Here is a 21,724-nt window from a genome sequence, read left to right as displayed (position 1 = left end):
TAGTCGACAGTTTGGAAGAATGTTGCAGGGGGACTTGGATAAACTGCAGAATTGGGCTGAGAGGTGGCAAATGGAGTTCAATGCAGCTAAATGTGAGGTGATGCACTTTGGGAAGAATAACAGGAAGGCAAAGTACTGGATCAATGGAAAGATTCTTGGTAGTATGGATGTGCAGGAGTCCATGTACACTGATCCCTGAAGGTTGCCACCCAGGTTGATAGTGCTGTTAAGAAGCACACGGTGTGTTAGGTTTCACTAGTAGAGGGATTGAGTTCGAGCCACAATATCATGCTGCAACTATACAAAACGCTAGTGCAGCCACACTTGGAATGTTGTGTACAGTTCTGGTCTCCATATTTCTGGAAGGATGTGGAAGCATCGGAAAAAGCGCAGAGGAGATTTACCAGGATGTTGCCTGGTCTTGAGGAAAGGTCTTATGAGGAAAGGCGGAGACACTTGGGTCTGTTCTCATTGGAAAGAAGGCGGCTAAGCGGGGGATTTGATAGAGACATAAGATGATCAGAGGATTAGATATGGTAGACAGTGAAAGTCTTTTTTTCCTAGGATGATGACGTCAGCTTGTATGAGTGGACATAACTACAAATTGAGGGCTGATAGATTTAAGACCGCTGTCAGAGGCAGGTTCTTTACTCTGAGTGGTCAAGGCATGGAATGCCCTGCCTGCCAATGTAGTTAACTCAGCCACATTAGGGAGATTTAAACAATCCTTGGATAAGCACATTGATGATGGGATAGTGTAGGGGAACGAGCTGAGAATAGTTCACAGGTCTGCACAACATCAAGGGCCTGATCTGCGCTGTATTGTTCTATGTTCTGTGATATCTTAAATTAATCTAGTCCCATTTGCCAGATTTGGCCTATATCTGTCTAAACCCTTCCTATTCATGTACCCATCCAGATGCCATTTTAAGTGTAACTGTACTTGCCTCCTCCCCCTCTGGCAGCTCATTCCATACAAGCACCATCCACTGCATGAAAAGTTGCCTCTTGGGTCCTTTTATATCTTTCCCATCTTACTTTAAACCTGTGCCCTCTAGCTTTGTAATCCCCTACCCTGGGAAAAAGACCTTTTTTTGCTATTCACCCTCACCATGCCCCTAAATTTTATAAACCTCCTATAGGGTCAGCTCTCCAACTCCAAAGAAAAAAAAGCCCCAGCCTATTCAGCCTCACCCTATAGCTCAAACCCTCCAATCCCAGTTGCATCCTTTTGTAAATCTTTTCTGAACTCCTTCAAATTTTTAACATCTATCCTATAGGAGGGAGATTTAAATTTAAATGCCATATTCCAAAAGTGGCCTCACCAACGTCCTGCAATGCAACATTACCTCCCAACCCCCGCACGTGTGCAAATTGTCACTGTCTGCAAGCTATCAATTTGGGTCAAATTTCTGAATCCCATTGCGAAGTAGGAACTCTATACCACAACTTGTGTTGCTTCTATCTGTTTTAGCCAGTTCTGTCAATTCTCAGCACTTGAAATAAAATCCCTATTCCTCTGACTTCAGTAATGACACTTATTAACTTTCTCAGTATTTATTTTAACTTATTTGCAGCCAATAATATTTAAGATCTGGAACTTCCTTTTCTTTTTCTGGAGTCAAGATATTATGTGGGGATGTCTAACTTTAAGTCATAGCATGTCCCCTCACTGAATCTACACTGTTTAGTAGGTTGCTGTACAGGTATCACTTGCATTTTGTTTAGAAAAACTTAACTCCTTGATGTGAAGTTTATGCCCTAGAAGAAAAAGCATGTTTCCATTTATATCAAAAAAATACTTTCAAAGTGAATAATCCTAGTTCTTCTAGTCCCCCATAAGCAAAGTCCCTAACTTCTACCAGACTGAATTTTTCCTATCATCTTGACGCATTTTAACAAGTGAACCATATTCAGTATCCAAATGTCACCCTAGCATCTATAAACCTTCATACTTGGAATATCTTTTTAAAATAAATTCACCTTTTGGATAATAGGTGAAAACTATTACCTCCCCTCTGCATTTAATTCCATCCAAATTCAATTCATTGGAAAAACTAAAATTGCTGGAGAAACTAGTTTGGCAGCATCTGCAGAGAGGAAGCAGAGTTAATGTAGAGTCCAGTAATCCACCTCCAAACCAATGTGGCCAAATTGAGTGGGAGGGAAAATCTTTCCCTGTATTTCACTTTCTTACTATTTATTGTGCTGAATATTTGCATATCTGACTCATCATGCAAATATCACTAGGTATAGAAGTCTCTGCTCACAAACATGGAGATTATGGTGTTGTCAGACCATCACTGCTGAACAATGTGGGACTCTAGGATGACAACTAGAAATTGCTGGAGAAACTCTGATCCTGAAGAGTTACTTGAAAATATTGTCTGTCTCTCTTTCTCTCAATGTTAGGTTCACCAAGCCTCAGGAGTGAGTGAGAAGACTGACTTCAGCTAGTGCAGTAATTGAACTGTGCAGCTGTTAGCATTACACTATATTGTTAACCAATCCCCTAGGCCCACAGGGATCCAGGCATCACTGTTGACAAACCTACAATCCATTGGTGTTTTTTCCCTTTTAAACTACATGCCCATATTGCTATCTTCCCTTCGGCTAATAATCCAATTATTGCAAGTAAGAGCCAATGGTTTAAATTTCAAATCAAATTTAAAACTTCCACTGTGATGGCCTACCTGTTCTGTGCTGTACATTTTTTAAAAGAAAACTGACTTGTATTTGTAACTAACTGTAACATGCTTTCCCATCCCCCTCACCTCCCACCATCACTGAAATAACTTGAGTGGAAAGTGGGCTTAACTTTCTACATGACTATCATTACAGACTCTAATTCCACCACTGCAAACGAAAGCTCGGAGATTCCAACATCAACTATGGATCAAGACAGTTCAATTCTCCCAAGTCAGGCTCCTCCTTCAAAAGTAAAGCCTGAATCACAATCATCCCAAACCCTGGATTTAAATGGGCTAATGACTGAAAAGTCACTGGGAAACTGGCCTGAAGTGGATTTGCCAGTGACAACAAATGAACCATGTCCTGAAGAAGTGGCTATGGTGGACTTGATCATCTTAAGTTTATAACCAATTTAAACCTGGATTATTTTCAAGTATCTTGTCTAATAAGTAGGCATTTCTGGTACAAATATTACTCCGATTGGTGCTACTCCAAGTGATGTTAGGGAGTTATAACCAAGGGTAATATGTTTGTGGAACTAGTTACTGTGCCATAGCCCCACACTTTACTGGTTAGCTGCTGCACGTACTTAACCAGTGCCTACTTCAAAAGTAGATTGTTTTGAATTAAACTGCTATGGCCATAGGTCTGGAACGATCTCCTTTGTGTATTTCTGTATTCTATTTGATGTATCTGCACTGTGTGGTATACCTGTGATACCAAAAGTTGGGCTGTGGACTATTCTTTGACTTTTTTTAATCTGATCAATAACTTGCTTTACTGTAAGTGTTATCTCACATGTTGGGTTGAGACTTCTTCTAAAAACGTGCATAATTTCCTTCATCCTGAAAGCAGTTGGAGGTAAAGTGAAGCAGCATCTGTTGACACTATCAACACTTTATGCCACACATTTGGCTTTGGTGAGTAGGAATTATCCTTTTGGGGGGTCATTTGATTTCAAATGTTTTTGCAGGGAACCCTCATTATTTGAACTTGGTTATGAAGTTTTTTTTTGAGAAGTAGTTGTTGTCAAACATTAAATTCAAATGATAAATGTCCTCTGTTTACACCATTTTGAGAATTTTGTTGCCACAATTGCTCTGGTTAATACCATGGGATTGTAGGTGTTTGTGGAAAGTCACTTTTTCAATGCAGTGTACCCTGCTTCCAATAACTTAAATACTTGGGGTAAAATGCTCAAAACTGTAATAGCTTCAGAAATAATGGAGCAGTTGAACTGAGCTTTCAACTTTATTAAATACTGTACAAATTGAACATAAGCTGTTTAAAAATAAATCTGCAAGTTTTGTCACTTTCAGACAATTTAATATTGTGCATTTAAGTAAACTTACTCTGCAATCCTTCAAAGTAAAGGTGCTGAGTCCAGATGTGTTCCTTACAAAGGGTAAAATCAAAAACACAATCTTGGTTTAAAAAAAGAATTGCTCACTTAAAAAATGGACAGTTTCAATAAAAGTAGAGTTTAAGATCACACCTTGTGAATGATGAGCTTGAAGCAAGTTAGCAAATGAAAATAGCAATTCCTAATTTAGAACCATAATGCACTAGTGTCTTACAACTGCATAGCCAAAGAACCCTAAGTTGTTTTTGACTCCTGATACTTAAGTAGAAAATACAATGGATACCATTCAACTTGATTTGAAGTTTGATTTGCTTTTTGTAATGTAACTTGGCTAGGAATGAACCATCAGCTCCTCAGCTCATCCTGCATTCTAATAGAGGCTGGACTTAATAGGTTAGGAACATCACTGTATACATGGATACAACATGACACAACCAACTGCTCTTTAGTTTTGCTAAATGTCTGTGTAACCCTTACATCAAGAATTAGAAAGTGCTTTACAAATTTTGGTCAACTTCAAATTTAAAATTTCACCTGTTTTCCCTTACTAAGTAGGATTCTCGTTGCTTAAATTATCTAATGGTTGCAATTCAGAATCTACATTTCCTTTTACCTTCACTAAGGAAAGAAACATCAACTGGAACCTGCTGAGTTTTTCAAAACTTGATCAGACTTTGAAAGTCTTAGTTTTTGAATTTCAATTATAAAGTGAGTCTCCACATGACTGAATCCTTAACCTTCACTCTTGCCAAACTTGTGGCAAGATCTACATAACCTCATGATATTCGAACAGATTCTGGCTTTCACTTCCACTTTTTTTGGTCAAATTTTGATTTTAAAATCCAGACTGAAAAAATCTGCTATGGCTTTATTACAAAGTCAAATATCCATACCTTACCGTCATACTGCAATTTTAAAATAAACTCATGCACCATGTAGGAATGAAAACATCTGCTTCAGGTGACTGATCATTGGCTTTATTTATTGACCCTGAACCAAAGTTGGTTTTTTTTAGTGCTTCAAATAGTTGTAATTTCATTTAAATTGCATAAATATTGGCAGATTTATCATGCCTGCACAGGTGCCAGAATAAATTAGCTACTTTAAAATAACACTTACCTATGTAGATCACTTACTCAGCACTAGGTGATAAGGCAGCAGGTTTTGTTTTAAGGTGGCTCTAAGGCATTCCTACCAGTTTCTAATACATTGTTCCAACTTTGCAAGAAATGCAACTGCTAGATCTCCATAAATGTTTACAATGTATAAAATTGCTAGATTATATAATGCACTTATTACAGAAAGTACTCCTGTGTATGCCACTTAATCCACTTGGAATCAGATGATTGTCTTTTTGTAACAATGCTATTGTAAATGGATAAACTCTTAATTCTGAAGAGTTCACCAAATGTGAGACTCGCATTGTGTCATCTTCACTACACCAACTCCACCTCCAAGCCGTCTGTAATTCATACTTCCAAAGAGCCTGAGGGAATAAATCAATTCAAAATTAAAACAGTTAAATTTAGAGTACTGCACAAACTAAATAAATAAACCCATTGAAATCTTGTTTGTCTATTACTTGAAGGAAAATGGTATTGGAGAGGACAAAATACTTTAATTTGCATGAAAAATAGAAATTGGTAATTCTTTGTCTGATTAATTCAGTAAGATTTTAAATTTAAGTGTACAGAGTGGTGAGTGCTAGATTTATGCTCAAAGCATTTGAGATTACCTTCATTCAACAAGATTGTACTTGGCTGCTTTCATTGCCAAACTACAGGTTTGTAGTTATGATGAAGCAATGTTATAAACTGCCTATGGAATGGGAATGGTACAGTAAGTATATGGATACTGTCTTGTTTTCCCTTTTGCTGAAATTTATTTTCCCATCAGTTACTGAGATGAATGTGAATATTCTAGAGACTTTTCTTTGCAATGTACTGGTTGCAGTAGTAGAAACACATTCTTAGTCATGGTAATTTTGGTCATCGACAAGTAGCACGTGGCTTGATGTGACGATCATAACCACAATGTACTGATCAAATTTTCCACTCTGCCATAATGTTGAAGGATTTGTTTGTGAACAAACCAAGTAAGGCTGACTTATTGACTGTGCAGTGGCTGATAGATAATTCAAAGCAAAGTGACTGTTAGATATGCTGGTGCCTGTAATATGGGATTCTATGTTGCACAGGGTGTACTAAGTAAGTTGTGTTAAACTAAAAATATTCCCTACAAATGAAAAACAAAATCACTTGTAGCTTCGATGGCACTCTGTTCAGCCAAAACAAACAGTTTAACTTAAACCCAAAAGAACTGCAGATGTTGTAAATCAGAAATGAAAACAAAAGTTGGTGGAAAAGCTCAAAGTCTGGTAGCATCTGTGAAGAGAAGTCAAAGTTAACGTTTTGGGGCCAGTGACCCTTCTCAAAGTTTAATTTACTGAAAGCCAAAATTGCAGAATCTAGATATGCAACCCAGCATCATACCAAGGAAATTGAATTGTAGGAGGTACCATATTTCGGACAGCACATCACGCGGCACAGTGGTTAGCACTGCTACCTCACCGTGCCAGTGACCCAGGTTCAATTCCCACCTCGACTGACTGACTGACTCACTCACACATTCTCCCTGTGTCTGTGTGGTTTTCTCCCACAGTCCAAAAATGTGCAGGTTAGGTGAATTGGCCATGCTAAATTGCCCGTAGTGTTAGGGAATGCACTTCGGCAGGTCGGTGTGAACTTGTTGGGCCGACGGGCCTGTTTCCACACTAAGTAATCTAATCTAAAAAAAAATCCACATTCCTATATGCCTGGGCAAGTGAAAATGCTAGCAAGTGATCTGATATGACCCTTTTTAGCTAATCACTTGGGCCGCTGTGAAATGGAAGAGATGCTGAAGTTAATTCAAGTTTTTGTGCCTTTTGGATCAATCAAGGACCTCTCTCGAATGAAACTGAAGAATGGGGTTGATGCACACCAAAGGATTTGAGTTACACACTGGCATTGGAGTCTCAACCTATTGCTACCGTATGTCAATGTACTTCATGAAATTAGAATTTCTGGAAAACTTTTGTTTTTAAACAATACTCTATTTATTGCTGTAACTGAAGCCATTGTACTGTGTACGTAGTTCTGTCTGTTCCATTCTGCAATTGCTGAACTTCACACGAGTTACAAAAGCTAATCAAAAGGCTCAATTTTACATCTTTTGAAAGTCTAACTTGGTTACTATAGTTATTTATCTAATAAAAGCAAAATACTACAAATGCTGGAAGTCTAAAACAAACACTGAAAATTCTGAAGAATCTCAGGTCTGGCAGCATCTGTGGAAAGAGAAAGCATTAATAGTTCAACTCCAGTTTGACAACTCTTCTGTTCTGAAGTCATTGGATTTATTCCTCTCTCCACAGATGCTGCCAGACTTGACGTTTCTCCAGCATTTTCTATTTTTGTTTGAAATTAAAGAAGCTCCACTTCTCGGGAGTAGTAAACATTTGGACGTGTTTGTACCTCCAAGTATTTGCATCAGGATCAAATACTTCAACCGTTTTTAAGTAGGTTGTACCATCAAAACCACCAACTGCCATCAAAAGTCCATTTACAACAGCGAGACCAACCTGTGTAGGGTGAGGAAAAAAATCAATTAAACATTTTTAATTACTTGTTAAGAACCAGGGTGTTGATAGTTCAATAAATAAAGGCTAATACAAGCAACTTGCTCGTAAAATAATGTTGACGTATCAGATCATGTGACAAAGGAACAGGATTATCTGAGGGGATAATCAGGCACAAGGAATGAAATAACTTTTTTCCCCCCCCTCACAGTGTTTGATTGGATTCTATGAGGGAAAACAAAAGTTATTTCATTCCTTGTGCCGGATTGTCAGCAGTTAACTGCTAACACTAGATTGTGGGCATCTATCTGCTCAATAAAGGTCACTGTACAGTGAACAAATGAGACTTTGTCTAAACAGATTAGCTTTGATACCCAGACATCAGCAGCAATGTTACACTCGCAATGTCAGATTTTTCTACAGTGGGAGCAGGAGAGTGGGGTATATGTGTGGGAGCTGCGCAGGGGGTGGGGTGTGTGTAGGTGGGGTGGGGGGAATTAAGAATATAAACAGCCCTAGTATAGATTTTGTCAAATCATTTGATGCTTTGTAGATGTACAAATTGTATTATTCAATGAGGGTACAGTACATTCATGCCCCATTTTCATTTTTATGAGGCTCCACATCACAACCAGCAGAGATGGAACAGTGTACATTTGTCAGCTTGTTTTAGAATGGCACTTAATAAAAGGACATTTATTTTCTACAGAAGATTGAAGACTTCACATTGGGGCCAAGAGGAAATGCCTTTTCAATTTGAAGATGCTGTACAGCATCAGAAATGCAAACAATGCTGGCTGCATTGAAAAAGGTGAAACACTAGACATCCAGAAGTTACAACAGATTAATTTCTGGAACAGTAAATGAAATTGTATCCGTCACCAATAGTAGCTGATCTGATGGGGTTATACTCTTGTCTGCTTTTCATATTTTATTAGATTCCATTCTGTTTGAATCAAAGCTGCAGTTCTGAGATGGCACTTTCATACTAAGAGTCTGTGGTCTGCTAAATACATTTTCAAAAGCATGTACATGCAACACAACTGACCTTAGTGCACACTTACCCCACTCCGTCTGGAGGTCATAGCAACCACTGGAGACCACTGATTGGTTCGAAGATTGTATCGCTCAGCACTGCTAAGCTCAGTTGTGTCATCACGTCCTCCGACTGCATAGATCATGTCCTGGAATACAGCACAGCCAAGATGCTTTCGCCTTGTCCCCATGGGTGAACAAGGAGACCAGCGATTCTCCTGAGGAATGAAGCGTTCAACTGAAAAGTATAAACATTCCATAAACCCAACAAGTTAAATCTTGCTGCAGTGTTGGAGTAAAGTAAGTTATTGGCGTACTGTAATATTGATATTTTAAATAACATATGCGATACAAAAAAAGTAACTTTCCTGAGAAAGATTGCAGGCTTTTATTTGCAATAATATTTGGTATACCTGTAGAGGTACTCCCAAGTTCATATAATTAAGGTAGGAAGGATATCCACCCATTTCAATTATAGGAACAGGAGTAGGCTATTCAGACTCTCAAGACTGCTCTGTTATTCAATGAGATCATGGTTGATCTGTGGCCTAACTCTACATACCTGCCTTTGGACCATACACTTGAATGCCTTTGCTTAATAAAAAATCTCAGATTTAAAATTGACAACTGATCCAGCATCTACTGCTTTTTGTGAAGCAAGTTCCAAACCTCTGCCACCCTTTGTATACAGTAGTGCTTCGTAACATCTTTCCTGAACAGTCTAGCCCTAAATCTCAATGTCCCCGATTTCTAGAAACCCCAACTAATGGGAATCGTATCTTTATTTATTCTGTATTTTCCCATTTAAATCTTGAAGACTTCAAATCACATCACTCCTTACCTTTCTAAACTGTAGAAACAAAGGCTAATTTGTATAATCGCTCCTCATACCTGAACTTCAGGAATTAAGTTATCATTCATCTAAACCTACATAGTTCTTCCTGAAAGGCCAGTGTTTCTTCCTAAGTGTGGTACCCAGATCTGTTCTCAGTTTCTAAGTGGGTCTAACCAGGACTGTGTATAACTGCAGTATAACTCCTACATCCTTCTACTCCAGAGCTCTTGATATAAAGGCCAGAATTCCATTAGCTTTCTTGATGTTTCCTGCTGTGACATGTTAGAGATCTGAACTCCCCAAGTCTCTTTGAACATCCACTGTATTTAACTTCGCACCATCTAGAAAGTGCCCTGATCTATCCTTTTTCAGTCCAAACTAGATAATCCTACACTTGCTTACACTGAACTCCATCCACCACAGTTTTGCCCATTCACTTAATGTGTCCATTTCCCTTTGTAACTTTATGCTATCATCTACACTGTCTCTAATACCATCTAACTGTGTCAACAGCAAATTTGGATATATGACTTGCTCTGCCATTTTCCAAGTCATTAATAAATATGATTATTTGAGGCACTAACAGATCCTTGTGGGATAGGATTGGTCATGTCCTGCTAATTTGAGCACCTAGCCATTATCCCTATTTTCTGTAGCCTGCCACTCAGATCAATTTCCCAGCAATGTCAGTAACCTGCCCTGAATTCTGTGGGCTTCTGATGTAATTCAGAGTCTCTCATGCGGGATTTTATCAAACATCTTATTGAAACCCATACATAGACAACATCTATTGATTTTCCCAGGTTAACTAGCTTAATCACCTCTTCCAAAAATGGAATGAGGTTGGTCAGGCATGACCTAATTGCCACAAATCCATGTTGGCTCACTGTGATTAACTTAAAATTTCCAAGGTGTTCAGTTACCCCATCCTTAATTATATAGGCTTCAATAATTTTCCCACCACAGATGTTAAGCTAACTGTCTGTAATTCTCTGGTTTTTCACTTCTGTCCTTCTTCAAAATTGGAGTGACAAATGCAATGTTCTAAGCCAGAGGGTTAGCTCCTGTATCTGGGGAACTCTGAAGATTATAGTTAAAACATCTACAATGTGCTCCATTACTCCCCTTTAACATCCTCGGTTGGAAACAGTGCCGTGCCGGGGATCTGTCACGCTTTAAAATTCCATTAATTTCCTCACTGCTGATGTTTTACTAATGTTAATTTTATTCAGTCTCTTTTCTTGTCATTTGCTGTATTCTATCATTTAAAAAGTCTATAATCACAGATATCCTTTCACAGAAGATGTCAAAGTGGTTAAGGTAAGCGTGAGATTAGAGTGCTGGCACAGTAGGATGCTAGTTAAGGAGTCAGGTGTGTAATGGAGGGTGTAGGATAGGTCGGGGTGGGTGCAAGCAATCGGGCTTGGCAAAGAGTGTGGCGTTTGGCAGGGAGTTTAATCTAAAGGGGGGGGGGGGGTGTTACCTCCCAGAGGGTTTTGCAGCTCCTGAGCGTGTAAGATATTTGCGGTTCAGTTGGAGGTGTGTGAGAGGTAATTGAAGGTCAGTTGAATAGTTTCTCTGGAGTTAGGTTAGGTATAAAATAGTCTAAATTTTGCCCAAGTTACTACCTACTTATCAGAGCAGAACCCTCAGAATTCTGATTTAAATGAATACTTTGGAGATTTCCAGGCACAGTGGAATAGCTTTGCACAATCTTCAATTTCCCAGGCCATTCCTTTGGAGTCTGCTAAGATGGGGATTCTGTCGGGTTCCTATACACAACGCCTATCTACACTTCAGAAATGATTATCTGGTCATCAGAAATTTCTCCAAGTTGTATTATTACAATTTAGCTTTTTCATGCTGCTTGCACATTTATGTTCTACTTTTATTGCATTTGCTGTCTTGAGCATACATCTACGATCTCATGGCAGTATGTGAAGAGTAAAGAAGGTTGCCAGATGTCCTGACTAACATTTATCCTTGGCCCAAGACCACAAAAACAGTCCACTTAGTCATTCGTCTCATCGCTGTTTCTTCTGTGTAAACTGCCAACACATTTCTTTGTTTCACAGTAGATACCACACTTTAAATAAATTCACTAGCTGTGCACACTTCAGGATTCCAGAGATTATAAAAGACACTAAACAAATGTAAAGGTCCATCTTTTTTGGCAGAAAATAAATTCTTAGTTTTCTTCTTTCCAGACTGAAAGATCCAAGTTTCTAATATTGTAACTACAACTCCATTCTCCATGGGATCACTCTCTGAACTGCTTCCAGTGCTCAGGCGGTCTCAAGTATCTTGTTGAACTCACTAAAGGACACAGTGTTCAGAAAAGTATAAAACTGAGTTTCTCTAGACATCTTCTGACTTGCAAAACTTATTCTTTTGGTTGTAAGTTCATTATTGTTGCTATGTGCAATACATTGCATCGGTCTATATTCAATTTTATTTACCATTTTCCTACCTATGTTCAAATATCATCCAAATCATCTGACTTCCCTCTCAGCTGCTTGCTCAGAAATTAAGTGACCCTCCTAGTTTGGTATTATGCCCATATATCACCAGACATTTTTAGTTATGAGGTAAGGCTAGACATACCAGCCCTGATTACTGATAACTCTACTCCATTTGGAACAACTCCCTACAATTTTACTTCCTTCAGTCCATTTCTAAGCCCAAATCCAAATATTGCTGACATCAAATGGTGGCCTTCAATGCATAGCCTTGTTGGATGTTTTTTGGAAGTCTAGTTGCACTATAATCATAACGCTTTTCACAATGCACAAATCCACTGACATTAAATTATTAAACCAGGTGATAGAAAGATAATGTTTTTGAAAAGATCACAAAGTAAAATTATTTTGTTCTTCAACCTCAAAACACTACAGCTACAGACCATGTTATATTGCATAAATAGTGAACTGGGGAGAAACATGGTCAGTTTTTTTGAAGTGTTAGTTTTAACTTAACATTATATCAAAATAAAATGATAATTCCTGAGAGGCTTGCTATCAATGTGTCTCTGACACCAGTATTCCAAACTAGCCCAATCTCCCCAACTGTGAGAAGGACCCAGAGAACAAATTTGAACAGTTTGTACATAGTTATCGATGGATCTCAAACCCAGACACAAAACCAATATGAAATTATGTTAAAAAATGACTACTGAATTACTAATCTCATTTCAGGACGGATGTTGTGGATGAGAAAGTGAAAGACACAACCACAGTAGCGTCTCAATATACGAACGACCCCGTTCACGTACAAATCAGTTTACGAACAGGATTGTACGTAAAATTTTGCTTCAACGTACGTATGAAATTCAAGGTACGAACGCAAAAAGCCCGTGTGCAACCACGTAGTTTCATTGTTCTGCTTTGCTACATGCTTGTTGAACGCAAAAGCTCCCGGGGCCCTGTGAGATCTCATTTAGTCTTTGGCGCGTGCGCTGTGAACAGCCGTCCAAGCATTGCCGAACATTGGGAAAAATTGATTCAGTTCGCGAACTTTTCGGTTCGCGAACCGGGTGTTGGAACGGATTAAGTTCGTAAGTCGAGGCGCTACTGTAGTTACGTTTTAAGGTTACAGAGAATTGGGACGGTAGACAGAAGATTTAAACTCCATCTGACGATTCTTTTTAAAAGAACACATTTTAACGGACTAACATCACCATCTCTAATGTTTACGAGGGAAAGATGAAAAGATCAGTCTGTAGTAGATCTATTGTTGTGACTAATCTCAATTATTTTGTTTTGACATACATTACCTGTATTCAATGGAGATGTTCCATCTGAGCCCCCAATAGCATAGAGATGTCCACCAAGGACTGCCACAGCTACCCCAAGGCGCCGAGTGCTCATTGGGGCTACTCTCATCCATTTATTTTCCTTAGGATCAAACCTGGCAAAATAATAAATGGGCTACAAATTTGTATCTCTCTAATCCTATGAACTTATTGTTTAAATCAACCCTTTAAGTCACAATTAATGCTGTATGTATATAATAGTCACGTAGAATTCAACTGAGACACTTCTTTTGGGAAAACGGCATGAGTTGACCTATTCATCGGCAGCGGTTTTGATGGGTTGGCACTTGTACTGAATTTGGTCCCAAAGTGAAATCCAAAAAAAAGATTGTGGCAATCAAAATAAAGTAAGAAAAAAAAAATCAAAAGAATTAATGTCAAAAATGTATTCATTTTCCAACATTACAAGCTGCATACGTTTACAATGAAACAAAATCATTAACATCTCCAAAACTGTACTTCAGTTCTGAAACTGTTGAGTTTTGATCCCGACAAAACCAGAATCAATTTTTATATCAATAACGTTGTTTTCAGACCAAAAATAAAAAGTGTAGTTGACTTCTACCCATGTATTTACAGTAACTTATTGCCCTCTCCTTACATGCATGTTTTGCCAATGATTCGCTTTCCTCACCACAAAAGGGAATATCTGAAGTTGGTAATGGATTTCTGGTCACTGTAAAAGTGTTTAACTTTTACACATCAATCTGAACAGCAAGTACAATGTGATTCCCCTAGTGTCAGTCATGTCCAATCTGGTTCTCACTCAGCAGTCACATACAATAATCCAGTATGGGTCACTGAGTAGTGAATGATCGGGAGTAGACTCCAGATTTCCTTTTCTTAGCTTCGGGCTCTAGTTAACAATAATGCCCTAGTCTGAGCAAACCGAACCAAATATAGACCAATTCTTGAACTTGTAGGAGAAGGTGAGGACTGCAGATGCTGGAGATCAGAGCTGTTCAATTCTTGAACTTGTTAATATAGTTATTGATAAGCCAAAGGAACTCTCAGCACTTGTTTAAAGCAATTAAAATATGGGATCTTATTAAAATATCAGGAGGGGTCTTGACAAGGTAAATGCAGAGAGGATGCTTTCTCTCATTGCAGAATCTTGAACTGGGGCCACAGTTTAAAAATAAAGGGCCTCCTCTTTAAGACAAAGATAGGAATTCCTTCCTTCAGAAAATTATTAATGTTTAGAATTCTCTTCTATAGAGAATAGTGGAAGTTTGTCCTTCATTAAAATACTGGCCAAATTGGAAAGATTTTTGTTTGTCAAGGGTTAGCAAGGATAGTCAGCAAAGTGAAGTTGAAGCCACAATGAGATCAGCCATGATCTTACTGAATGACGAAGCAGGCTTAAGGCACCAAATGTCCAATTCCTGCTCCTAATTCTTTTTGATCTTTCATTCTTATTCATGTTTAATTAGTTTAAACTCCACAGCTATCAGTTCACCCTGCAAAGTTTGCCTCCTTGCTGCCCAAGTACTTGGATGTGCAGATGAACAAAATCCTCTTTGGAAACTCCAAAATGTGTAAGGGATACTCTTGGAAATTAATAAGATAAAACCAATGATTGTCCAGCTAGGATTACTGAACTTCAGAATACTCTGGAGTTTAGTGTGATGAAAACAGCATATACCAAAGTGCCTACCTCTCCAAGTCCAATCAATTAAACAGTTTCTTTTTCGTGCAATTGTAGCTTGGATTACAAACATGCCACAGATGTTTTCATTCATTCACTCTCAGAATTTGGGCATCACTGTAAGACCAGCCATTTAATGCCCTTCCCTAACTGCCTCAAACGGTGATGGTGTTGAACCACTGCAGTCTATTTGGTGAAGACACACCCTTGCTGCTGTTAGGCACCAAGTCAGCATGATATGTGGCTTGGAGGGGAACTTGTTTCATAGTGGGGCTCCCATGTTGCCTTTGCCTTTCGAGATGGTACAAGTTGACTCTGCCAAAATTATTACTATATCACTTTGCACTCAGAATAACTGAAAAGATTAAACTTACCTTCTCTTTCCCATCCCATAACCTTTAGGCAATATACATTCATGTCAAATTACTAATTAAAGAACACGTTTCAACCCTTACAAGCTGAACTCATGTATCAGGAAACTATAGGGTGATCAGCACATCACATCAAACACACTGCCAGAAAATACATGGGCAGAATTAACCTATTCAGACCATCAAGGTGGCTCCACCATTTGATCTTGGCTGATACGTTTCTCAACTTCATTCTCCTGCCTTCTCCCCCCTAACTCTCGATTCCCTGACTCATCAAGGACCTCTCTCTGTTTTTAATACATTTAATGACTTGGTCTCTGCAGCAATGAAATTAGATTTCCTACAATATGGAAACAGGCCCTTCGGCCCAACAAGTCCACACCGACCCTCCGAAGAGTAACCCACCCAGACCCATTCCCTGACCCTATATTTACCCCTGACTAATGCACCCAACACTATGGGCAATTTAGCATGACCAATTCACCTGACCTGCACATCTTTAGATTGTGGGAGGAAACCAGAGCACCCAGAGAAAACCCACACAGACACAGGGAAAACGTGCAAACTCTACTTAGACTGTCACCCGAGGAGGGAATCGAACCCGGGTCCCTGGCGCTGTAAGGCAGCAGTGCTAACCACTGAATCACCTCGGATTCACCGCTCTCTGGCTGAAGAAATTCTTCCTCATCTCAATAAGCCGCAAGTTTCTTGAAAGCACCATAACCTATTAAATGGAGGCTCCATCATTTGGAGCTGCAGAGTTTCAGCAACCTCTTCACTCAATCGTGATCGATATCAAACCACGAATATTTGAGATGATCCAGTCTTCAGGCAGCATCTGTCTTACCAAGACATAGTGTTCATTGATTATTTCAGCATGTTAAAAGGATGTGTGCAGGACAGCTTGAAGTATTAACTAAGTCTGATATGTGCACGCTGTAAATCAGACCTGCTCTCAACAATTCTGTAAGATACAGAAGTTTTAGCTGACACAGCTGCCCCTCTGTCACTCTCCTCGCAGAAGCCAAAGCTCTGGCTTTAATCATCGCCCAGCTTTTCCCTTTGTATTGTGTATGAAACTCAGGAAACTCTTCTACTGCGTGGTTAGAACAGCTAAATGAGGAAAGAGAACTGAATAGACAGAGGTTTGCTCTGTCTCAAACGTAAACAAACAACTCATCTCTGTCACAGTAACTAAGGCATCCTTCAGGACTTACCGTTCCACGATATTAAGGCAGGACACTCCATCCTGACCTCCAACGGCATACAGGTACCCTCCAAGTACAGCTACCCCTACACTTGTTCTGCATGTGCTGGTCGGAGCTACATCACTACTCCACTGGTTTGTCTTTGGGTCATACCTTAGCAATAGAAGAGAAATAATTGAGGAATTAAAAGGCAGGGGGTACGCAAGCAAACTGAAAGTTCTAATACTTGCCATTGTTCAGAATGTATATGTAACTATTACAAGGACACCTTTTCTTCTGGTTCTGCCTTAGACTGTTGTTAGGGAGACTGACAGAGTTAGTCCTGAAGGAATGGAGCTACGGTAGGGAACAAAGTCAGTGGCTTTGGCCTTCCCAATATTTAGAATGGGAAACTGTTGATCATCCAGTACTGCCTGTCAGATAAACATGACTATTCAGAGTTAGAGATGTCAAGGTTAAAGTTGCTTTTTGTCAGTGCACATACAATTTTCACTTCACAATGGACAAAAAAAAGTCAGCAAATAAAGAGGGGGAACTAGAAAAGAATTGGCAAAACATAAAACCAAAATATTGTTCCGTTTCTTTTCTCAGTTGACATTGCCTTGACAAGAAAAATCTTCAAGGATTTAGTCAAAACAATCCAAGGGACTAAACAATTACTTTAGAATTGCTCAAGCTATGGATGACAAGAATACATGTGTTAGGGCTGAAATTTAACAGCAACTGCATTACAGAACTGTCCACTCTCTCAGAATCATTAGCATTCCAGCAACTGTTGCAGTTCTTGTTAATAACTGAATATTGGAGGCATCTTATGAACAAATTGCTCAACTTCCAAAATTTACCATCCCAGCTATCAAACCAAGATTGTCTCCCGACCAGAAACACTGGAGGAAGAATAGCTGCTGTGAAGGAACTGCTGTTCATGGGGACAAATTCAAAACAGTAACAAGATTTGCTAGTTAATACTTTTTTCTCCAAATGTTTTGAGTCATTAGATTTTATTTCCTGATTACACAAGTAAATGCTCACACACAAACAGATATATATAAAACGATTATTTAAAGCAGAAGTCCAGAGGCTGACAAATCTTAAAGACTATTACATTTTAATAAAGGAGAGATACCACAAAGTGAATTAAAGGAAGTCACGGGACATGTTTTCCAACTTAAGGAAGTGCAAAAACATGAAGTATACTTATTACCGGTCAGAAAGCATTACTCCTGCAGTAAATTCACAGAAGCACACCAATCTGGGACTGGCTGTTGTTGTTACACATTTTCAAAAACAAAGTGTTATCTGCCCTGGAGGTTCAACTTGGCTAAATGGAAATTAGCCCTTTGGATTAGTTAGGGAGGCAATCCAGAGTGACCCAAGTACACAGAATTAATGAGTCGGTAGTACTTTCTCAGAACATATTCTTTGAAACATTTTAAAATCAAGTTTCCTTTCTATAAAGATGCATTGGAAACTAAAGCTGACATTGAACTATAGTTCTCTGCTTCTTGAATGACAAATTAAGTCAGTCAAAATGGTGACAGCTTAAACAAACAGCCGAAGAGTTGTACATTGCCTACTACATATTGCAAACAGACAATAATCCACCAATCTGTCAACTGAATCCCAGCACAAGTTACTATTTCCTCAAACCTCTGTTGACACAATTTAGTAAACTGTAGAAAATAGGTGAAATATCAGTCCAAATGACGTACTGTCCTTTATCAAGTTCAAAGCTGGTTGGATGAAACCAGATGTTAAGATATGGCAACACTGTTTTACTCAACACCAGCAGTTCATGAGCATTTAACTGCACAGTTTGTACCATTTCGAATGAGCTTTCATTCTGCAGATAACAGCAACTAAATCAATATCTCTATTATTGTCCAAACAACTAGATGAATGGTACTCAAAAAAAAAGCAAACATTGAGTCAAATATTACTTTTGTTCAGAATGTCCTCTCCAAAGAGGAGTCACACAGACTCGAAATATGAACTGTTTCTCTCTCCACAGATGCTACCAGACCTGCTGAGTTTCTCCAGCACTGTCTGTTTAGATTATAGCTGACAGGTTGTGCTGGAATCAATCTTTATTCATTGCAATATTAAACATTATAAGATTGTTTAACCTGACCACACCACAGTCTCTCTTCACATGTGCTGAAATGTAATCCCAGTTAAACTCCGTCATCTGCAATCAATTAACATGCGATTGACAACTGGCATTTAATGCAAGACAACTTCTGGTCTGCTTCAGCATGTGGCGTTTACACCATTACTGCAGCTATTGCAAAGCCAACCTTTTTACTAGATGCCCTTTGAAGTAATACAAACTTAGGAACGGAAGTAGAGCATTCAGTCTCTCAAGCCTTTTCTACTATTCAATTCTATCGTTGGCTACTTCACCAGTCATTCATACTCCACAGGGAATGGAAAACATTCTCACAGTTCTACTTTTCTCAAAGCAGGAAGTGGGTACCAATTAGCATGACTGAGCACAACGCATCACCTTAAAATTTAAATAAACTGATCTCAAAATTCCAATGAACTGTAAATGCACGTCAGTGTTAAATATATATTGTCTTCTACCTTTTGGCTCAGATGCTGGTGCACAGCCAAATACAACTCCAGTTTAGTAGTATTTGAAAGATCGGAATTCCTTCTGACTCAAGATCAGGTTCAGAAATCAATGTTATGATGAAAAGATTAATGACAATTTTAAACACGAAACAACACCTGCTATCTACTCAAATTTCCTCACTATTTTGGGTTGGTAATGTACCAGCTTTTGGCTTGAAGATTTAAGTTCCCACTCTCATTTCTCCTAAAATGTTTAACTGGAACATACTTCAGGAGGGTTTACTTAATACCTGTTAATACAATGTTAAACCAATAAGTTTCATTATTGAGCTTAGACAGTAATCTGTAGGATACCTAGCCCAACTCTGGAGTATGGATCAGAGTTACTGATCAGAAAAAGGAACCCTAGCTGATACTTCCTCCACCACGCCCATGCTACAGTGCCCAATTGATATCCCTACTCTCGCCTGACTGAAATCAACTTACCACATTAGAATTTTAATCCACAAGCTCAGTCCCAACGAGACCATATTACAACTGCTTCATTGTTGTAACTCAAGAAACAAGGAACAGTCTTTTGTTTCTTCAATAAATAGATTATTTAGCAGAACATTCAAAGTTACCTTTCAACGCTGTTTAAGTAGGAAGATCCATCGTGACCTCCAACAGCATACAAAAGGTCATCCAGAACTGCAACACCAACACCACACCTTCGTTTAGACATTGACGCCATCATCCGCCATTCATGCGCCTGAGGGTCATAGCGTTCGACACTAGAGATTGCATCACCACTGCACCAACCACCAACTGAAAACAAAAAGGCAAAACAAAAAAGTTAACAAATGCACATTTTAAAACTTCAGTATTCAACAAGGTCACATCAGACACTGAGCGGCAGAACAGGCTCAAGGGGCTGAATGGCCTTATCCTTTCCCTTGTCACTATCCACACAAACATTGCAGCTGTTTCTATTGCAGGTAACCTGGGGGGTGACATAAAATAGATCCATATCATTACACAAAAAATAGAAGCAGGATGCCATTCAGCCCTTCCAGGCTTTTCCATCAACTATGTTAGCTCTGCAGTTTTATTCAGCTCAATAAAAGGATTAAAGTTTATTAGCCATAAATTGACTAGATATTGATACATCAGTACAGGAAACTATTGCGCTCAAAGTAACAACTTACAAGAAGTGATTTTGGTACCATTTCCTAATGACTCCAATGTTAACTGTAGTGCAGATACATTTATATGCATGATGACAACACGGCTACTGAACTACAACATAAAAAAGTGTAATGAGAATCTGAAATCCGGATAAGATTCACAGAAAGAATCGATAATAACAGCCTGAATTTTCCATTTGACACTAACAAGACTAGTCGTTAAATGTTATTTCTGTTCAAGAATTACCGCAGGGATCTGTGCTGGGACCGCAGATTTTTACAATATATATGTTAATGATATAGAAGATGGTATCAGCAATAACATTAGCAAATTTGCTGATGATACAAAGCTGGGTGGCAGGGTGAAATGTGATGAGGATGTTAGGAGATTACAGGGTGACCTGGACAGGTTAGGTGAGTGGGCAGATGCATGGCAGATGTAGTTTAATGTGGATAAATGTATGATTATCCACTTTGGTGGCAAGAACAGGAAGGCAGATTAATACCTCAATGGAATCAGTTCAGGTAAAGGGGCAGTACAGAGAGATCTGAGTGTTCTTGTACACCAGTCAATGAAGGCAAGCATGCAGGTACAGCAGGTAGTGAAGGCGGCCAATAGCATGCTGGCCTTCATAACAAGAGGAATTGAGTATAGAAGCAAAGAGGTGCTTCTGCAGCTGTACAGGGCCCTGGTGAGACCACACCTGGAGTATTGCGTGCAGTTCTGGTCTCCAAATTTGAGGAAAGACATTCAGGCTATTGAGGGAGTGCCGCATAGGTTCACGAGGTAAATTCCTGAAATGGCGGGATTACCTTACATTGAAAGACTGAAGCGACTGGGCTTGTATAGCCTTGAGTTTAGAAGACTGAGAGGGGACCTGATTGAGACATATAAGATTATTAAAGGATTAGACACTCTGGCAGCAGGAAACATGTTTCCGCTGATGGGTGAGTGCCAAACCAGAGGACACAGCTTAAAAATACGGTATAGACCATTTAGGACAGAGATGAGGAGAAACTTCTTCACCCAGAGAGTGGTGGCTGTGTGGAATGCACTGCCCCAGAGGGCAGTGGAGGCTCAGTCTCTGGATTCATTTAAGAAAGAGTTGGATAGAGCTCTCAAAGATAGTGGAATCAAGGGTTATGGAGATAAGGCAGGAACAGGATACTGATTAGGAATGATCAGCCATGATCATGTTGAATGACGGTGCAGGCTCGAAGGGCTGAATGGCCTACTCCTGCACCTATTGTCTATTGTCAGTAGCCTCTGGTAATCCCAGAAAGGTACGAAGTGCAGCAATCCAAGAAGTTGCTGACAGTGATTCCCTGATTTTTCAGTGATACAATCAGAATGGAATCACTGATTTGACATGAATTTCAACTCGTGTACAATTCTTGTC

At 39.1% G+C, this 21,724-nt stretch overlaps 1 protein-coding gene across 1 annotated transcript in view; it reads right to left on the bottom strand.

Annotated features, from left to right (window-relative positions):
- Positions 1-3,929: 3,929 nt before the first annotated feature.
- Positions 3,930-21,724, bottom strand: part of LOC122564929 (kelch-like protein 20) — a 45,956-nt gene continuing 28,161 nt past the window's right edge. The window contains exons 6-11 of the mRNA XM_043720424.2: positions 19,782-19,965; positions 16,591-16,734; positions 13,316-13,449; positions 8,738-8,946; positions 7,570-7,676; positions 3,930-5,540 (exon numbers count right to left, since the gene is read on the bottom strand). Of these exons, the coding sequence (XP_043576359.1) occupies positions 5,456-5,540; positions 7,570-7,676; positions 8,738-8,946; positions 13,316-13,449; positions 16,591-16,734; positions 19,782-19,965 (863 nt within the window). The 3' untranslated portion in view covers positions 3,930-5,455. The remainder of the gene's footprint in view (positions 5,541-7,569; positions 7,677-8,737; positions 8,947-13,315; positions 13,450-16,590; positions 16,735-19,781; positions 19,966-21,724) is intronic.

This window comes from Chiloscyllium plagiosum, unplaced genomic scaffold (assembly GCF_037043375.1).
Source record: "Chiloscyllium plagiosum isolate Xiang-an unplaced genomic scaffold, Cpla_swu_hap1 HiC_scaffold_21, whole genome shotgun sequence".
NCBI classification, from domain to species: Eukaryota; Metazoa; Chordata; class Chondrichthyes; order Orectolobiformes; family Hemiscylliidae; genus Chiloscyllium; species Chiloscyllium plagiosum.
Note: the sequence above shows the minus strand (reverse complement) of the source record. Positions and strands in the feature narration are given on the sequence as shown.